A 20,434-nucleotide genomic window follows, 5' to 3' on the forward strand; every position below is an offset into this window, starting at 1 on the left:
GAATTCCAGTCTGCCTTGCTGGGCTACAGCTTCCCTGACAGCTGAGCTCTGATCCAAGCCACTTCGTGAGATGCGGATATCTGGATCCTTCTGGCAGCGCGACAGACAAAAGTTAACAGAACAGAAAAAAAACAAGAAAATAAAAGCACAAAAGTCCTTGTGAATCGAGAAGGTTCTAATTCACGAGTCATTGTTGGTTGAAAGTTGAGGCAAACAAAATGCCGTTTTTTTGCGAGTATTTTTCTAACAATCTCTGTGGCAATCTGACAGTTGGGATCAGAGGCCCTTTGCTCAGAGGTGCGGCAGCTTTTGAGCCGGTGCCCCCTCAGAGCAGCTGCGCCCTTCTCCCCATTGACAGCCACATCTGGATGCTATCAGGAGGAATTGGCTGGCCTTCTCACAACAAATACCAAGCACTTAGCAAATTGACTCCAGAAGTCGATGCTGGTCCCCTTCCCACTCTGTGTTTATGCAATGTGCAACTAACCTGTTGAGTCCGAGGCTTGTATGGAGAGCTGCTCTCTAGGTCAGCCAGGATGCTGGTCAGAGAGTCAATTTCTGCATCTAAACTGCACCGCCTCTCCTCAAGTGTCTTGCCACCAGGATTCACCTTAAAGAAGAAAGAAAAGTTCCAGTTATTCAAACCACTTGGCCTGGCATATAATTTCTTACTGTCTTCATGGAGCTGCACCCATGCCCAACAATAAGTCTTGGGTTGCAGGGACAAACATGCTGAAATCCCATAGCTCCCTCCAGAATTAACAGCAAGCCTCGATCTCACATTAATTTATGCTGCTTTGGGGCTTTTTTTTCACGTATTTGCCACAAGGGTCCCATTGTGTAAAACTGACTTGGAGGATTAGCAATTCAGCAACCAGCAATCTGCTACTAGAAGAGGAGGACAATCCCCACACTGTAAGATGGAGAAGATGTGTTATAGAAGGATACTTGTCTGGAAAGACAAATCTGGGGACAGGCTTGGAGCACCTGGATCCCAAGAGCATCTCTTCTGCCATGTTCTCAACTCAGGCAAAACACAAAGAGAACAGAGCTACAAACCATAGTAACCAGTGACTGGCAACGTGCACCTATTCTTATTTTAAATCAATTCTTGGTAGGTGTACCTGTCTGAGTCAATGCTTCTTCACAAATTTCATCTGAAAAATGAGCTCTTTCAAGAAGGAGTGAAAAAGTTAAATCCATTTCTAGCAGATTGAAGGTGAAGGGTGTGATTTGCAACAAGCAGTCAAAAAACAACGTAAGTAAGGTCCTTGTGAAAAGGCTTTTATGCAGGAAATCCCATGCCCAGAGCAAATGTCAACATGCAGCCAGGGACCCTAATTCAATACATTTTGCTTTCTTTCTGCTTTCGAAACAGCCCAGTCCCATTTGTACCCAGGCTGGTAGGGACGCTCACTTGGAAGGGAAGAGATGTGAATTTTCACCACCACCACCACTCACCTCAAAAAGTAAAACCCAGAACTCAGTACCACAGCAGTGCATGTAACCTTCAATCCACTGTTTAAGGTCAGTACTGCAATCCCTGCTAGAATAACCATTTTTAAAGGGGACTCATTCCCATGCTTTGTTTTTGATAAATCAACCTAGTCCAAAACCTCTAGGAAGGACCTTTGTGCTGTACAGCCCAACCCAACAGCAGGAGCTCTCAAGAGGACACAAAGTAGGTAAAGGCTAGGACACATCCTCCTCAATGTCTTCAGTGCTTTGGGAACTAGGCAGCTCCACTAGGAATGGGAAATTTAAGAAAACCAGCTGAGGATCCATGCCATGAACAAAGTAGGTGCTCGGAGCTAGCCCCACTGAGCCAGGCCACCACCAGGGCACGCAGAGAAACCAAAGTTCTTGAGTCAAGTGAACTATTACACTGAAAGTCTTTTTTTCAGCCTGAGTTGTCTTCTTTTCTTCCATGTCTTACTTATCTGCAAATCCCCTGGACAGGACAGAGTCTCCCTGTGTACGTGCAACTACAGAGTTCAGTGCAGAAGAGCTCAGAGTTTGACAATGTCAGTAATAAAAATACTAAAGAATTACCTAACAACTCTCCTAATTTCAACTACAAAAGCTGTTCAGACCATACCAGCACCTTGCCACAGACAATCCAGCTCTGTTTGCTTTCACTCTCACCAAGTTACTTCAATTTTCCAAGACAACAATTTGCCTTTTCTTTTGGCTCACTGGCTGCTCCAGATAGTTTTTATTTAAATTTCATTTTAGGTGCAGTTGATCATTACCTGTTTTAAAGAACTCCCCAGTCACCAATCTGTCAGATAAATGGCAAGTTGGTCAAAGAGAGACAGACTATGCAAAGTAGGCAGCCTCTGATCTGCCAAACTTATTCGTGCTGAGGCATCCATTAGGTCCTAATGATTATTAAATCTTATTGGATTACAATATATTTGGCTTGACTAACAAGAAAATGGAAGTTCCAGTGTGGCTTATGCAAGAACTCACCATTTAAAAGGCTGAGAGTCAGGTTAAAAAATACTTACAAACTCGACTCTTCTTGCCTATTTTTATTATAGAGCCAAAGTCTTTCCATCCAAACCATTGTTCAAAAAAACAAATATTTTTCACAGGAATTAGCCCAGGTCATTACTCCTGGCTAACTGCAGGCACCTGTTTTTTTTAAATCTGCAAAAGTGCAACTTCTTTTTCACTTCATGACTCTTGAAGTTTGATTCTTCTTCATCTTCTGGTTGTTTGGTTTTCCTTCTTCTTCCAGTTGTTGGCCTGTAACTGCCACAGGCTTCTCTGACAGAAAATCTGTGATTGCTCCACTCCAGAGAATTTTGAAGCTAAGCAGCCAAAAAACAGCCTGGAAAAGAGAGGGGAGATGCAAAGAGCATCCAAGGCCCCAACATGTGAGGTGATAAATCAAGCCAATGGAAGAACCAGGAATAACACTGGAGTCCTCACAGGACTTGCTTGGTACCTTGACACTAGAGAGAAGTGATGGTGGCAGATGAGAAGATCAGCCAATTTCATTTCTGCTTCTTAGCATTTCTGGGCCATATTATTCCCAGGTTCTCATTCCCCAGAACAATTATGCAATAGCTGACTAGCAAATACTACAGAACAAGTTATAAGGCTGTAAAAGCTAAATGTCCTTAGGAAACCTAGAAAAGTAAAATAAAACACCATAGAAGCATCTCTATTGATTCTGGGCTCTGATTTATTTATTCAATTAAAATATAATCAACATAGATTAAGAGCCCAACTCTACAAATGCAGGAGCATAATGCAGTGCAACAGTGCCAACGAATGACACTACAGATGTATTCTGCAGGGGCAGAAAGGGACTTGAAAGACATTTAAGAAATGGTAATCCTCACAAAGACAGGTTTCTGGTTGCTTTTTCTTCCCCATCCCCGCAAAGCTTGAATTTTTCTCTCCCTACAGTGTTCAATACTCAACCAAAGGGTTTGCTGCGTGGGCAAACTGGAGCATTTGCAACACCAACTTCAGCAAGAGAGGGTTAAGTTATTCCTCTTCCCATGCTCTTTGTCATGACATTACTATAAAAGTTTTATGACATTGTTCTGGAACAAAACCCGAGCGCCAGGTCCCAAGGCACAACAGGTTCACACAGACGCAGCTCTGCTCTGGGGAGCGCGGGCTGGCTAAGCTCAGAGCCCCGCAGATACAAACACCGGAACCAGAGGGAACTGCTAATTCTATTTCTGTCTGGATTTATGGCATTGTTGCAGACATGTCGCTTTTGCACCCCCTCTTCCAGCCAGTAGAATATGGAAAAATGGGCTTAAAAAGAAAAAAGATGCTATCTTTGGCTCAGCCAACGTGAGTTCAACAAAAAGCAAACGTAAGCCAACCCAGTCCAACAAATTACTCATGCCAGAGACTATCCACTCACGTGAACTTCTGCAACGCCTACACTCCTATCCCCTGGCTCAGTTTGTGCTCTGAGTCAAAAGAGAGAAAAACAGCAGAGAGCTTCACTGCTTGGCTTGTTTGTCAGCCCCTGAATTCCTCGTGTGCAGCTCAGAGCAGCTCTGATGGTAATCCACTCTCGAGCCCCATCAACCTACTCTGCTCTGATGAAAATTTACTTTAGTTTTACTAATCCTATAACCCAACAGCAGTCAGTGCCACAGGTCCCCCACAGGACTCCAAGGAACATTCATTACAGAACATGCAGCACAGAGGTCAACACAGAGTCTCAAATTTTGCCTCACCGCACTAAAACGGTTGTGAGACTATTCACCAAGCTAAAAGACATGAAAAGCACAATGATGTCCCTTGATCACCTACTCTTATCATATTTTGCAGCTTTCAGCAGAGGAGCAAGAACATCTCTCGTTTAACCAAGCCAGCTCCTTGCAGTGGGCTCAAAAAGAATCTGGCTCCCAGATGTCCTTCCTAGCTCCTGTTCCAAATTCCTTTCCCTACCCAGGCCCAGCCGTCTCTCTTTTATTCTGTTTTCCCCTCTCTCCATGCCCTGTTTCCTGCCCTGCAGGGCTGTAGCTCAGGCCAGGCATTAGCCCCTGAGATGAGAGATGCCAATGTGGGCTGCCAGGTTGGCTTCTCAGCCAAATTGCTGGTGCCAGGTGGTGTTGCTGTGTTGGGGAAACATGGAGTGTGGCTTTGCAGCAGTGACCTGCTGACAGGGGTGGTGGGCTACAAGTAACTCCCGAGCCCCAGCATGTATTTTCTACCAACACAAGGCAATGGCCAAACTCCTGAATACTTTGGGTATTTGACTTTGTTCACAGAAGAGCAATTTTCCAATATCAGTATCCACCACCTCTCCATCCACCTCAAAAGTCTTGTCTAGCAGAGGTTGAGCTGAGCACATTTGCATATTTCTTGAGTGCAGTGGCCAGCTCATCCTCTGAACTGTGTCCCGGGAAGGTGATCTGTCATTTGTGGGAAATGTAGTGCTGGTTTATCTGTGCAGACACCTCCAAGACAGCAGAGCTGCAGCTAAACACACAACCTTTCTTGTAGCATCAGCTCATTTCACAAGCTGTGCTATCACAGGTCACTGATAACCTCCTAACTCAAAAGTGAAAGACTGGAGATGAACACCATGGATATTAGGAAAGGTCACAGCTAATGACTCAAAACAAAGCTGAGGGCCCACAGTGCCTTCTGTTCCTGGTACATTGGTTTTAGCCTGAGGTGCTTGGGAGCTCTCTTTGAGCTGTAACACATCAACACTTTTTTCATTTACACATCCAAGAACAGGGAAAAGCAGAAAAGCCTTCTGGGGCAAAGGAAGGACAAAGGTAACAAGAGGAACAGGAGGAATTTAGGCAAATCGGGAGTTGTGAGCAAGTAGGCTGCACCCATGGCAGCCACCCACCAACCTGTGCTGGCTGTTGTAATCCTGGGATAGGCACTGAGGTGGTGGGAAGAGCAAATAAAACAGGAGTGAGCCTCTCCTTATGCTCCATGGCCTTGGGCACTGGGCTTTGACAGAGATGCAGACAGAGCAAGCAGGATGCAGTTCTTATTTCCTATTTTAGCTGGGGACAGGTGAGGGACAGAAAAGTGTTTGATGTCAATAGTATCCACTGTACTGACAAGAAGAGACAGTGAGAAATGTTAACCAGGAAGACGAAAGGAAGTGATTCAGTCTTGATATACTTCAGGCTGGAACTTGTTTAGTTTTTCCTTTTTTTTTTCTCTTTCTTTGCAAATTCTCTAACAATATCACTGCCAGAGGCAAGGTTCTTTTCAGACACACACCCCTGCTACCTCGTCTCTTATTCATTCTTCTTTCCAAGGTCACAAAAGCCATCTAAAGCCCCAAAAGACATTGCAGTGGAAAAAAAGATGCATATTGAAGGGTATCCACCAGGAATATGAAGAACCCTTAAGAGTTGCTGTGCCTATTCTCCCCTAAGCCAAGTGTAAACATTTTCTTTCAAATTCCCTAATGTAAATTTAAACAGTCCCAAGAGGCTGCCCCACCACGCACGCACATGGAGACAAGAGCAGACTGCAGCATCCAGGGCAAGGGGGGTCTGAGATGCTTGACTGATGCCTAATCTCCATTCCAGGCACCAAGGAGGGCTGGAAAAGAAGTCGTGCCCTTTAAAAACAGAAAGATTGAGTCTTTTGAAACAAATATGAAATGATGGAAGATTTCAGCAGATGTGACCACAGTGATTTCACCAGATGTGATTGTATCAAGGATCTAATAGAAAAGAACTTCCCTGCTGTTCCATCAGGCTGAAGTCAGGCCTGAAATATCCTTTTTAGTCTTTTGATGACATCAAGGATAAAAGCCAAAGGGAAGTTAGGGTTTGATTTATTTTTTTCCCTTTGCTCTTTCATTTTTTCAGGCACAGAATAGTTTTACCTGGTTTGTATTGCTGGATATTAGCAGGACTAAAGGAAAGCACTTCAAAAGTTTAAAGAAGGCTGTTCCAAGGCACCATTTGGTACCTCTCAGATGCCACTGTCATTTAACTGGGCAATGTTTCTTTGACTCCAGCCACTTTTTCAGATTTCACTGTAAAGAGGCAGGTCAGGCCTACCTGGAACAGGACTTGAACGGGGTGGGAGTGGTCATCTACTAAACACCAGCCTGTATGGTCCCAAAAGGGGCCAGTGAATGTGCCAAATATCTTCCCTTGGCAAAGTTCATACCAGCAGCTGTGCCACAACAAACTGTAGAAGGCACAGTGGGGTAAAGGAAGCTGTGCTCAGCCACACCTACAGCAATTAGTCTGGCATAGCCACAGTCCCACACTCAATCTCTCCAGTCATGAAAAACACAAATACTACTGGGTATCCAGACTGAACTCACTTCTGAAGCAACACAGTGTGGTAAAGAACTGCACGGGCTTTCAGCTGGGGCAAACTAACAAGCAGATAAAGGAAAGTTATTTGTTAAGCATTGCTAGGAGACACCTTGCAAAAACTTAACAACTGATTTAAAAACTCACTGTGGTGTAAGAAGCTTATGAAAACGACAAATAATAAAAACATTTTTAAAAAAGAAAAAATACAGATAAATCAGATAACAAGAAAGCATGAAACTAGGAGGCATCAGTCTCAAAACAAAGGAAAGGGGGTAGGTGTTTTGTCACACAACACACTGCTAAGCTGCAGGCCTATTTCTGCTGCAAGACACTGTGGTTGCTATTTTACATGGATTTCAAAAGCAGCAGGACAAACTCATGGAAGAAAACTCCAAGACACATAATGAATATCAAATGTTCAGTGCTTCCCTTTTACATTTTTCTCTGGTCACTAGTGATTGATTTGGCTCTAGAGACATCCATATGAAGTCGCCACTTGTGTTTTCTATCTACCTGCTGACACCTGTCAGGAGTCACACCTGCTGGAGAGTACATTCCAGTCTGCAGGTAAATAACTGACCACAGCCCTGGGTGCCAGGGTTTGGCCCAACACCTGGAAACACATTTCTTTCTTTCTTTTAGGAGAGACAACAGAAATTGCAACCAACTGCACTCAGTCTCCTGGGATGCATAGATAAAAGAAAGCAAAGACTTTGTTGCAGTTATGAAGCTGTATGATAATAAAGATTTATATTTTCCTAGGGATCAGTGTGACAGACACTGTTCACACAATGCCTAGGAAACATCCTTGTCCCAAGAAGTTTATTGTCAATTGGATACCAGCCCTGGGAAGGGAATCCAGGCAGAGGGGTGGGAGCAAGGTGCTGAAACTCTGAGATACAACCAAGTTCCTCCAGGACACCAGATGAAGACACTAGCGCCTTGGGCCAAGTCAGCTCCTTAAAGGACTTTTCATTCTCTGTATTTGCCATCCAAGACCTGACAAAACATGCCACAAGACAACAAACCCCTGTCCAAGCCATTCAAGCTCCAGTTGCAATTCTGTTGCAGGATGGCCTTGGTTTCCCATGACACAGCTGGGTCTGAGCCACTGCTGTGGCTAGCAACTGGACTGTGGGTCAGGGGGCCTGTGGTCATCTTCCACCACTGTTTAATAAACTCTTTCTCCCTGCTTATCCTGAGCAGGGCCCCAGTCCCAGCACCAGCACGTTGGTGGGGGCAGGATGCCACCAGTATGGATGAGCAGTAGTAGAGTAATCCAGGAGTACATTCCCTTCCCAGCAGCTCCTGCCCCTAACACCAGAGGGAAGATTTTGCCACAAACACCTGTGGTTAGTCCAGAATTCTCAAGAGGATCTGGCCATGGATATTAGGTGAATGAGCAGAGATAAAAAAAGGATGGAAGAGCACTATAGAAGTGTAGCCAACAGGATCCATGACCTTGGGGTACGCTCTGCTGAAACCCAGGATCAAACGCAGCAGTGGATGACTGATTGATTTGATGGGACATAGACAATAGACAATGAGAAAATCTGCAATATTCCCTGTCCCTCTACCACCCCTGAGGACAGCAGAAGGCAATTATGCAACAGGAATAAAGAAGATGCAGCAAACAGCACTCAACAAATCCTCCTTGCAGCCCAGGATTGTGCTCGTAGGTGCCTTGAAACTGGAGATGCCAACACAGAGGCATTGATGGAGGCCCCGTGCTGTCAGGTCCCCTCAGCCTCAGGATGGTGTTACCCAGCTCCCTGCTGTATCACAGGCTGGCACCTCCACCTTGAGCATGTAAACCTGCACCCAGCTTTTGTGGGTTCCTCACTTTTTGTTTTGCTCATGGAAGGAAGTCCTGGAAATGTTAAGGTTGGCTAAATGGGGCTTTTAAAAGTGCAGCATTCCTCTGGGCCTCTACACCAAAAACCAGCAAAACAACAAATGCCCTTCAGCTGACCAGAGGATCTTCTTGCAGTGGGCCAGAGAATATGTGGGGAAAGGCAGCACAATCCTCAGCACATGAAAACAACAGGATGGTTTTGATAAGGAGCAGTCAGGGGATGAAGAGAGAGGAGGAGTCCCACAAGCCAACATCTGCCAGAGCAGCAGACCTGACAGTCCTGAGAGCTTACTTAACATGTCTGATCAAGAGCTTTGGGAGTCTTGTCTGCGTTAAATGCTACCAGATGCAAAATCAGCAGCAAGATGAGAAGTGTATTAATAAACTAAGGAGGCACATGAAGTTATTTGAAAACTGAATGGGGAAAGTGGGGAGAGAAGGGGGAGTATAAAACCAGTTTATTTTTCCATTAAAGCAATTTAATATTCTCCAGGTGGAGTTACAATTACTCGTCCTTGGGAATTAAATTGAATTTGTGAAACATTCCGGTTCATCAGCAGAATATACAATAAGAACTGGGATATATAATTTTTTTCTTTACACTTTGTCAGGACAGCACTACCTGTCTGTCCACAGGGTAAGAACAGCTGGCCATGATGTCTTTTTGACCCAGCATGACTTTCACTGACTTTAACTAACTTTACAGCAGCAGGGAATATATCCCTTTTCTTTTAATTAATGCAATTACATTAGGACTCATCATTGACAATTATGGTGACTGTTAAAAGTTTCCCCTTTCTTTGCCCACTCCCCCACCAACTTAAAATCTGCTCCAATATCGTTACAAATTAATGTTTAATTAGCCATCAAGCAGAGCTGATGTTCCCCACAGAGCATTGCTGCTTACAGAAAAACTGAGAAATAGGAGAACATAGCGGATATTTCATCATCTGCCTCCAAGGGGAACCATAACCAAAGAGCAGCCAATTACCCCAATACAGCTGCAAAGTTTAATCAATGTAGAAACCAAATATCTCATTAGGTGTCCACTGCAGTATTGGAAGACTTTCCCATTGACTTCTATGACACGAATGTTACATTTTTAAAAGATCCATTGGCAATATGAAAGAGCAGAGACTCCCTTCATCTTCACATCCTGGCCAAGTCCTGATCTTCATCTTTCCTTTTCTGGCATAAGAAAAGAGGCAGGAGGAGGATGCCTCAGACAGCACGGCAGGTGTCTGACAAGCCATGAATTAAACACACCTGTGCACAAGGCAATCTGTCACACCCAGCCCCACCACTCTGGATTTATATCCCAGAGGGGAAAACCACACCAAACACTATCTCCCATCAGGGGCAAGAAAGCGCAGAGCTGAAGATGATTTTACTTCTTTCAACACCTGTGGTGAGTCTGGCACTGACATACTGTGTCCAGTATGGGAGGCAGTAGTTTAGGAAATTGAGATGCCCCAAAACAGCTGAAAAGGAGACACATAGAGAATTCATTTGGTTTCACCTACCAAGGAGATTGAGTAGCTCGACAGCAATAACTAAACAGCTTTACAGAATGAAAATGCCTGATACCACAAGATATCCAAATCCAACTTCCAATCCAGCAAAACAGAAAAAAACATACAGCAGCCAGGAAGCCAAAGCTAGGGAAATTCCATTTAGAAATAACAGATTCTCATTTATGTGTAATACTGCTGGCAATTAAATGTTAAAACAAACTTCCAAGATTTCTCCACCTCTTGATGTCTGTGGATCAAGGCTGGATGCCTTTGGTCTCCCTGGGTGACCAGGCAAAGCTTTATGATCTGCAACAGGCAGAAGGGCACAGCTGACAATTTAATGGCCTGGCCGCCCCCCTCGACAGAGGTGAGAAAGAAACAGCTCTGCCAGTCCACAAAGATCTACTGACATCACTTTGTGTTTGCACCAGTTTAACTGGAAATTAAATTTACATGAACAAACTCTATCCCACACAAGACTGCATATTGTGACAGTTAAATAAAGAGCTTTTTAAAAGGCACACGTCTCAGGCAATTTAAATCAAAAAAGATAGGTTTTGTTAAAGCTACCAATTTCAGAAAATTAAGGCTGACTAAAACTGCTTTTAAAAACTCCTTTTGGAATTTAATCACATATTGGAAACTCATATGCAGCTGTTTGTGTCACCTGCAAAAAGACTGTATAAAACATAAGCATATGCTTAATTTTACACGTGTGCTTAAGTTCTATCAACTTTAATGAAGTTTAAGCACACAGCCAAGCTTCTCTGAATTTGAGAAAGCATTCCTGAGCACAGGCTGTGAAATTATTAGGAAATCACCAATGAGAAAAAAAGTAAAATTAAAACTGGCTGGTCAATTTTCACAGCCTGAGTAAGCACTAGGTGAAGAAATAAAACATATAACATATTTCTGAGTTTGTTTGCTTGTTTTGCTGTAATAGGAAGGGGTGAGTGCCCAAATGGTTGTAAGGATTCCCAGTGAACCTGGCAAAATGTCAGCAAAATAGATGTATAAAACGACATGAAAGTCAATGCTTGGGTTTGGCTTCTGAGGAAAGGAATCATATTAAAAATCTACTATATGTCTCAAAGCTGAGAAGAGGAAAATCTGGACTCTGCCTCAGTCTACACATTTGTGTGGTGGTCAGGGGCAGGCAGGCCTCAGCTGGGCAAACCCCACAGTCTGATTCACTGAAGAAGGCTCTTGCCTTCACGAAATTTGCAATCTCATTTTCCAAACCATTAGGCCCACTTCTACATTCCCTTCCAGGCTGCCAGATGTGTGTCAGATATTGGATTTGGCTGACTGACCATGGGTTTTTATTTCTTTTTTAACAACAACTGTCTTGTTCAAACACCTTAGGTTCTACGCATCTCCTAAGTGGGAACCTCAGCTGAAGAACAGGGAACCAAATCACACAGAAAGCTGAATAATTTGTGCTGTCCTAAAAAGGAATCCACTGTGCAGAGCCCTCCTATGTGAGCTGCAAAGTTTGATATGCATACAAATGAATGTAAAGTGCTGTCCTTTCAATCAGAATTCGTGCTTCAGAAAAGGTGGTGCCACCAGCACACATTAGACCTCAAGAAAACAGCACTGAGCTGTACCTCTGCTTGGGGCCAACATGCCAAACTTTGCACTAAAAGCGTGTTCCTTCCCTCTAAAAGAGTGTTTTTAAGGGGCTCACCTGAGCCCAGAACTGAGCACACGCTGCTCCTGAAGGCAGCCCTACCACCCGTGGGACACCCGGTACCCGCAGACCTCAGCAGTGGCATCCCCAGGAACACAGAGAGGGACTGCAGGGCTGAGCTGCAGGAGTTTGCAGAGCCAGGGGGAAGGAAGGGACAAACAACTCAAGAGCTGAAGAGGAAGGCTAGACCTTTAACGTGACAAGACGTGAGACAGTTTCCATGGCAAAAGAGAAATGTGGAAATGGAGAGGGAAGGAGCTGTGCCTCAGGACTGCTGAATGAAAGGAGTTTGTGAAGCACCTTTGGCTTACTGGCTTCAGCAACACTTGGGAATTGCTACAGCTTTTCCAAACATTTGTGTTTTACTTCTGTCACCATTAAAACCAATAATAAAACCATCACAAAATGTTTTCCAGATGCTTTTCCTTACCTGTTGTATGTTAAAGCTAATCAACATCCTGCATTTTAATCAGCAAATCAAACTGAAAAATACAATTGTGGAGAATGGTCCTTCAAAGATGGAGTTTTACGGTAGCAGACACTTAAAATCATGTCTGGAACAAATTTCTTCAGCTCTGGCAGCAACATTTCTCACTGGTATTTCTACCATCTTCCAGTTTGCTCAGTCACTGTGCCACACACTCCTCACAGAGACAACATTTTCTAACAACAAAAACACCCTTCATGGCAGCTGAAGCTGTTTTTCATCCATGATGGAAACTGAAAAACAGAGACAGGAACCTGCATTTCAGCCACTTCCATTCTTGGAAATTAGATGCTCTCACAACTTCTCCATATCCACATCTCATTGCTGCCAGATAAAATTTTCATCAAAAACAGGATGAAGTTTGTCCTACTCACTGAAAAACTCCAGGGCTCTAAAACTGAATTTAGGCCACAACTGGATTCCCCAAGCAGTATAATTCTATTTCCTTTTATCTTGTTTGGCCAAAGCTCCTTTCTACACTGCACAGCACCATAGTATTTAAAGCACCAGACCCAAGGTGGGAATCTGACTCTGCTCTGTCACATTCCAGACTACCACTATGCCCAAAATGCATGGAAAGACTGACTTTCTAAACCACCTTTTCCAATCCCAGCCGGCTTCATTCAAACAAGAGGCATAATAATTTGTCTGCTGCAGTTTTTAGCATTCCTTCTTATTACTGACAGTCTGTTTTAGTCTTGCTGCTGCATTATAGTTCCCTAATGCAACACAGGCTGCGCAGTATCTGAGACAAGAGATCTTGCAAGAGATTTTTTTCTAGGACCTGTTAATCCAACAGCAGACTTGAACAGCATTCAGATATGAGAAGAATGGAAACTTCTTCCGCATTGGTCATGTTATCTCACTCTGTCCCATCACACAGCTCATCTGCTTTGATAGGAGAATTTTCACGTCTTCATTATCTCTTTATTTTCCCTCTGCTTAAATAATTCTACCTTAAATACAATGATGTATTTGCTTGCTGTTTGTCTGTCCGCAGCCAAGCTCTGACAGAATAAAATTGCCTGCTTTTTCTGCTTGCTCTCCATGCCTCCACTATTGCTTTCCACATTCATGTCTCTATTATCCATGGGTATAATCGAGGTTACAGATTAAACTCTCTGCAGGTGCCAGCTGTGGCTGATTCCATCATTTGCAGTATGACAGTGTCCCTCAGAGATGTGTCCACAGGACCAAGGAGATGCCCACGAGGGTTTGTAGTCTCCGGCACAGCACTGGGGGAGCACGGCCTTCTATCTGGACCAAAGCTGGCACGTGTCTTAACCTGGGATGGATTTACCTTGATCAGCTCTGACCATCATAAGCAGCAACATTTCTGACCTTTCTGTTTCATCTCACGACTTTTTAGTAGGTCCCATACCTGTATTTACACATGATCTGTACCAGGCTTTTGCCTTCTTCTGTTCCTTCACCTCATCACCTGCTGTTTGGCAGAATCAAAAACTGCCCTGTTTCATCTCTGAAAGCCTCTCCCAGCCTCAGCCACAGAGCTGCCCTGTCAAAGAAGGCACAAGTGTGCAGGTCCTGGCACATCCTGTGTGCTGTGTAACTATATTAAACAATAACATAACAAACACATTAAATAACACAGTAAATAAGCATGATGAAAATAATGAGCACAGTTAACTGTTTGCGTCTTGCTTACTTTGTAGTCCTTGCCGAGAGGTTCAGCTATTAAAGGCTCTCTTGCATTATAACATTGCCAAGATATTAATAGCCAGGCAAGGAGATGAATGGCAGGCTTACACTGCACAATTAAAACTTTTCCAGTTTACCCTTTCAGTAAAATTTGTGGTTTATAATAAGCATCTTTGTCTGTTCTGAAGAGAATAAGAATTGGAAAGTTACATGGATGGGAACAGAGGTTCATTAAAGATTCAAAATAGAATGTGGTTTGGCATTGTAAAATAAACATGTGTATAAGATGGGATGCATCAAGAGCTGCCTGAAAGAAGTGCTCAGTGTTCCTTTTCTCTTGTGATCCTGGATCTACTGGTCATGCTACCCACAAAAAGGGATGAAAAAGCAGCAGGGATAAAATGTGCATTCTTGCTTCCAGTAATGTGAAGTCTGCTCTATATCCCCACTCATGATTCATTTATCATACATATATCTATAGGGTGTAAATATATATATATACACACATATATAAGAAATGCATGCATTTTATCCTTCATGCACCCCAATATTCATCAGCATATACAGATGTTATATTACTGATTTTTCTCACCCTAGAACCTAAATCCTCCTATTATAGAGCAAACACTTATTGATTTGTGGGGACCCAGTGAGCATTTAAACATTCAGAGAACACACATGTTATTTGTTTAAGTCTAACTTAGAGCACAGCACATTCCTGTTTCTCAAACACACGAGGAAGGCAGGAAGGAAACAGATAAAAAGCATTCCTACAAAGCCAAGGTTTGAGTAAAAGAGTTAACATTACCAGGTAATTTATTTATACTGTTGGACACAGCTTCAATTTAGATAAAAGGCAGATGCTTATCACATGGATTTTAATAAATCAGGTTAGAAGTCACAGAAATCTGTAAAAGCTAGATCTCAAAAGGCAAGCAATGCACACAGACTGTGCCTTTATTTACAGAGTTTCTGGGAGTTACTGATCCCTCCTGGTGTCAGGCAGCCCCACCAGCAGTGAGATCTGCTCCGTGGTACCAACATTCCTTGCCAGCAAGCACCTACAACCAGGCCACTAATCCCGATAATTAACAAAATCTAGCACTAGAGGGAGGCTGAACACATGTTCTGCTCTCCCTGGCCTTTTCAGCTTCTCCACACATTAAAAGGCAGGTGATTTAAAGCAAGCCCAGCACCAGCAGGCAGAGCCCAGCCACCGAACAGGAGATGAGCTATTTTACGCAGCAACCCCCACTGGCAAAATTCATGGTTTTTCCTCCCCAGCTATTTGCCAAGATGTGCAACCAAATTTCAGAAATAAATTTTTAAAAAAATCCAAAGAACTAAAAACAATTCCTGTGTCCTGGCTGTTCTTTCAGCCAGTGAGTCAGAGCCCACAGAGGCACCGCTGCCACTCGCGGGGAGTGGAGGCAGACGCTGAAACACCTGGCAGCCTCTTCCCTAACAAGGATGAGACTCTCACTTCTCACATCTATCAACACATTCCCACCTTCTCCCAGCACTGAGGAGCAGTGAGACAGGTCTCCTCAGAACAGCCTCGTGGAGGAAGGCACACACACCTCCAGAACGCGCTTCAGCTCTCGCCCTTCCAAAACTCCTTGGCAATAGGAATTTCAGTCCTTTGGCTGATTTTCTGCACATCACAACACGACAATAGGACTGGTAAGTTCAGTAGGTGGGAACAGTTCCCTGCCCATGTAGCCCCTCCAAACACAGAGGATTATAACAAGAACTGGTATATTAAAATTTTTTATATTGCACTTCATGCAACTATTCAAAGTCCAATTTTTTCTTCACTTTAACCCCCAACCTAAATCCACTTATTCACATCCACTTTGATACATCCCAAATTGTTCCTGTGTTCAGGCACTGATGGTGTTTAGTCATTAATTTGCAATTATTACAGTAATGAGGCTCTGGGATGTCGCAGGCAGAATTGCTCTGGGACACAGGAGACCTCAGTCTTATTTTTAACCTGCTACTGGTCAGCCTGGTGACCTAGACAAAGCACTTTCCCTACTCCAGCTTCCTTATCAGGAAGAGAGTGGTATTTCTTTTGTCAAGTGTTTTGTGGCCTGTCAATAAGAAACACACTGATAACAGCTGGGGGGTGCTGGGAAAGAGGTGCCATCCCAGCTCAGCACAATCCTCTCCTTCCCATGCTGGTAGCATCTCAGATCCCAAAAGAAAATCAGACCCATCTGCAGATGCAGCACATGCAGGTAATTATTAGAGATCTCTAAATGGATGTTTTCCCAAGGTGGTCCTTGGCAAGTTGGCAGCTGAAGGTCACATCTGCTTTGAGCCACCCAGATCCTGCTCCAACATGAAATGCTGGGCTCTGACCCTCCCCTTTAAAAAGAATTGGTCATTTCCAGGCCATAGCACCCATGACTCCTGAGACAGCATAGCACTCCAGGACTCCTGGGGCATGGGACAGGGACTGGCTTTTCACACAGCTGTGCAGCCCTGCCTGGCAAGGAAGGAAGAAATTGCCAGAGCCATGAGTGAGGGTCCCTCTGTGAGCAAACAGGGTGCTTGAGAGATGGCTGATGAGAGTTTTTGGCTTTCCCTGGCCTGGGCAGATGCCTGTTTTGAAACTAGAAGGCAAAAACATAATAAAAATCTGTCTGCCTCCCTCCCAGATCTATCTATTTCCCTTTGACAAACAGTGATTTCATTTTTCTTCCCGTCCAAAATTTTTTTTTTCTTTCTCTTTCAAACTGAGCCCAGGCCAACGTGGCAAAAGGCTCTTTGCTCATGTCCTTATTTGTCAAACACGCCACCACCACGCCCTCACCCCATTCTGGGAACAAGTCCTTGCCTTCCCCCGCTGCAGCCAAAGGGGAACTTCCCAACACAACTCTCCCCCAGCCCAAACACACTCTTTTAAAAATAAATATTGCCTTTTCTTTCCTTTTTTTTAATAAAAAATAAAAAGGCATTCCAGTTAATAAGAAAAGAGTTTAAATTTCCTTCCCCTTTCCTCCCCACAGCCCTGCTGTGAATCTGAATGTGACAGATCTAGATGGGAAAAAAAGAAATTACAAGAAAATGCCAGATCTATCACAAAGGTATTTTATGATCCAGCCCTCCTCTAATTTCCATCAGAGCATAAGTCAGATACTAAAGTACCTTTTTGGATCTGATCCTAAGTGGCCAGTTCCACTGTCCAAATAGAGATCCAGAGATAAACAGGCCTATGAAAACTGGGTATTATTTTAACTGCTGCTCTTAAGCTACAGCTTAAACTGTAATAAGTTGTGCAGCTTTCAGCCCTCTGGTAACACTAACACACAAACTGATAATAAACTAAACATCTATCCTGCTGTCCTCATCAACTTAACACCTAATATAAAAAGATTTACCTGGATCCTACAGCATACATACTTCATAAGCTGTCATCAGCACTGCACCATCCAGAGAGAAATTTCTGATGTAAAACGGCTGATTTGATGGAACAGAGGAATTTCAAACTCTGAAGTAGATCTGGAGGGCTCTCACCAGGTCCACAGGGGCCAAACCACCCAGACAGCAGCCTCAGGTCTGGGCAATGCTCAGGAACTGGGTCTGCTGCTCCAGCACTTACATTTAGCAAGAGGGAAACTGAGGCATGGAAATTAAATAGTCTGGCATTGGAGAGCTCTTGTAGCCCAATACAACACATGTTCACAAGATCCCTGATTTCAGACAGCCATGTCTTCACAGCAGAAGGAACACAGTCACAGTTTGTTCTGCTCCTTTAGCACAAGAACACCTGTCCAGATCTGAGAAAATTACTGTGTTTGATGCACAAAGGCACTGGGCAGCTGCCTCCAGCACCACTTGCCCTCTTCCTCCTCTCTTGGGCTTTACATGCTTCAGCGTGACTTTTGCTGTTCCTGAAAGATAAGGAGCTGATCCTGCAACACAAAACCCTGCTGGCTCCTGACTTAAGCCCTGACTTTTGCCTGCTCCTGATCTCCTACAGAAAATGGAAGGGCAAAGGGAGAGAAATAGGTGACATCTCTGATCACAGATGAAAGTCAGGGAAAGGCAGGGAGCTCTGTTTGCTGCATAAGAGTACATTTGGGATGGTGACAGGCAGGATTGCTCAGGTACAGCTGCTAGGCTCACCCTCCTCTGAGCAGGACACCACGCAAAGGAATCCTGCTCTAACCAAGCTCTTGCTAAAACCCAACACTGGACACAGCTCCAGTCCCAGTTTCCCAAAACCAGAGAGAAAGAGTGTGACAAATAGCAATTCCATGAGTTCAGAGGGAAGAGTTGTCCTGCTGAGTGGTTCTACCAAGGGGCACATCCCTGTCATAGTTTCAAGTGGCTCAGGGACACTTTTGGAGCCATGGCAGGAGCAAGCCCCTTTCACTAAATACACAAGGCCCTCTCCCTGGATGACTGGGAAGGGGGAAGCCTGACCCTGAGGAATCCTGTGAGGCACCACGACCCCTTCCTGCTACACAGGCTCCTGTGCAGGCACCATGCAGGCAGTGCCCTGCCTTTGCCAGGAGCCTGCTGCTCCTCGGCTTCCCGGGGTGCTCTGGAAGCTCCCCTGCTCCCACGGAGGCCACTCTTCTCAGAGAGATAAAAGACAGAACAACACTTGCTGGGGAATTACTTCATTCCCCCAAGGCTGGGAAAAGCCATGCTCTGCACTTGGCAATGTCCCTGACTGCTGCAGCCTTTCCTGGCAAGGGAAAACACAATCTCCATTAACCTCTTCCTGCTCAAAGGCTGCTTCCAACACTGAGCCCATTGCAGGAAAGGCTGAAGCTTTGCCATAGTCTCTGAAGGCACAGGCAAAAGATCTCAGTAAGCCCATGAGGGAGGGGAATGTTTTATTTTCCCCAAGCCACAAAGCAGACAAAGTGAGTCTAGAGTTGGTGAGAGGGTCGGGAACCAAGTCAGGTCTTTTGAATCCTGTTTAATGCCTGCCTGCTGGCCTACTCTCATGTTCAAACTCACCAAGGGATACAGGACTGCCACAATCTTCCAGGGCATCAAGGGCAGCCCCATGTCTGTGGATATGTGGTTACACGACTCTCAACAGCCTCAAACCTAGACCATGCTTGATGTGGTCTCACTACTTCTGACAGAAGGCTTTTCCAGATCTTTGGAGCCCCAGTGCTTAGAAATTTCTAAACACCAGCATGGGTATTCTGGCAAGCTCAGCCTCTCCTGTTCTTGCACCAACATCCACACAGAGACGAAATATGGGCTTATTCCCAAAGTGCATTTCAAATTTGCAACCAGACTCATCCTCAGCCTTCCTTTTGCTCAGCTAACAAGACATACTCTTCTGGTCTTCACCTGGAAGATCAGCTCCTCACTCCTTGATCACCTTGACTGCCTTGTCCCGAAGTCTGAATGAATTTCTCTAGAATGTGCCTGAGCAAACATAAACCTGGCACTCCAGGCAAACCTGCAATACCTGCACAAAAGTGTTCATATATTGCAAAGATGTTCAAGGTCTGTCCATATTCACATTGGACATTCCAGCATCACCTGATGTGTCTTAGAAGTCGTGTTTTCATCCAGGTGGCCAATCTAGAAGACCCAAGCCAGCAAAAAGAGGGTGAAAAGGGTCTCAATTACATCACTGGAGCCTGGGCCAGGGCTTATTTGCTTCACTTAATTTTGGGAATCTAAACAAAGCACTTTCAGGATCAGATTACTGCCCTAAAGTCTCTCCACAGTCCATGGAAGGAGATGGCCATTCCAGAAAACAATTCATTCTGGGAAGGTTCCACTCCCATCCGCCATCACAACAACATAAGGCAATTAGTCTCCTAATTCAAGCCGGATGGGAAAAATCCTTTAATAGCCCAGCAAGTTTTGAATGGAAATACTCCCTGCTTGGGAAACACAGCTTGCTAAAGCTGACTTGGTTATTCCTGACCCATGATTTTTAACCAGAACTTTGCCATCTCATTGTATTATCATTCATTCATTTCCACAATTTCTGGATCAGTTCTGCACAAATGACAAAATTCTTGTCTTCTTACCTGTACATTGTAAGTAACATCATCCAGAGTGGGTGGTGGGGGAAAGGCACCTTGTGATGATGTGATGTTCCCAAGGTCATCCACAGGAGGGGGTGGGGGAGGAAGAAAGTCGCCTAGGAGAGAGAATGGGAGAATTTAAACTCGGCAGCATTTCCCCACATCATGACATGGATGATCAGGAGGAGTTCCGCAATACTTTCAGCTCTGCCAACCGGTTTTGTGGCACAGGACATAACACATTATTTGACCATTAAATGCTCAGCTTCACCCCTCGATGCTCCAGGAAATGGCTACACAGCTCAGTAACATTGGCAGATGGCTTAGAGGTGCTCAGATTCCACAGCAAAAGGTGATGTACCACAAAGCCTGAAGGCACCAACAAGCAGCCCCACAGACACAAGTCGCATCTAAA

The 20,434-nt window shown here is 44.4% G+C and overlaps 1 protein-coding gene across 37 annotated transcripts in view; it reads right to left on the reverse strand.

Moving 5' to 3' along the window:
- LPP (LIM domain containing preferred translocation partner in lipoma) overlaps window positions 1-20,434 on the reverse strand; it is a 352,923-nt gene that overhangs the window by 165,309 nt on the left and 167,180 nt on the right. For 35 of the 37 annotated variants that reach the window (XM_085587199.1, XM_085587213.1, XM_085587195.1 and 32 more), the window contains 2 exons: window positions 20,023-20,135; window positions 488-610 (listed from right to left, as the gene is read on the reverse strand). In XM_085587199.1, the coding sequence (XP_085443325.1) occupies window positions 488-610; window positions 20,023-20,135 (236 nt within the window). The remainder of the gene's footprint in view (window positions 1-487; window positions 611-20,022; window positions 20,136-20,434) is intronic. The other 2 variants (XM_085587225.1, XM_085587224.1) reach the window with 1 other exon arrangement.

Source organism: Lonchura striata, chromosome 9, assembly GCF_050655825.1.
Source record: "Lonchura striata isolate lonStrDom1 chromosome 9, ASM5065582v1, whole genome shotgun sequence".
Lineage (NCBI taxonomy): Eukaryota > Metazoa > Chordata > Aves > Passeriformes > Estrildidae > Lonchura > Lonchura striata.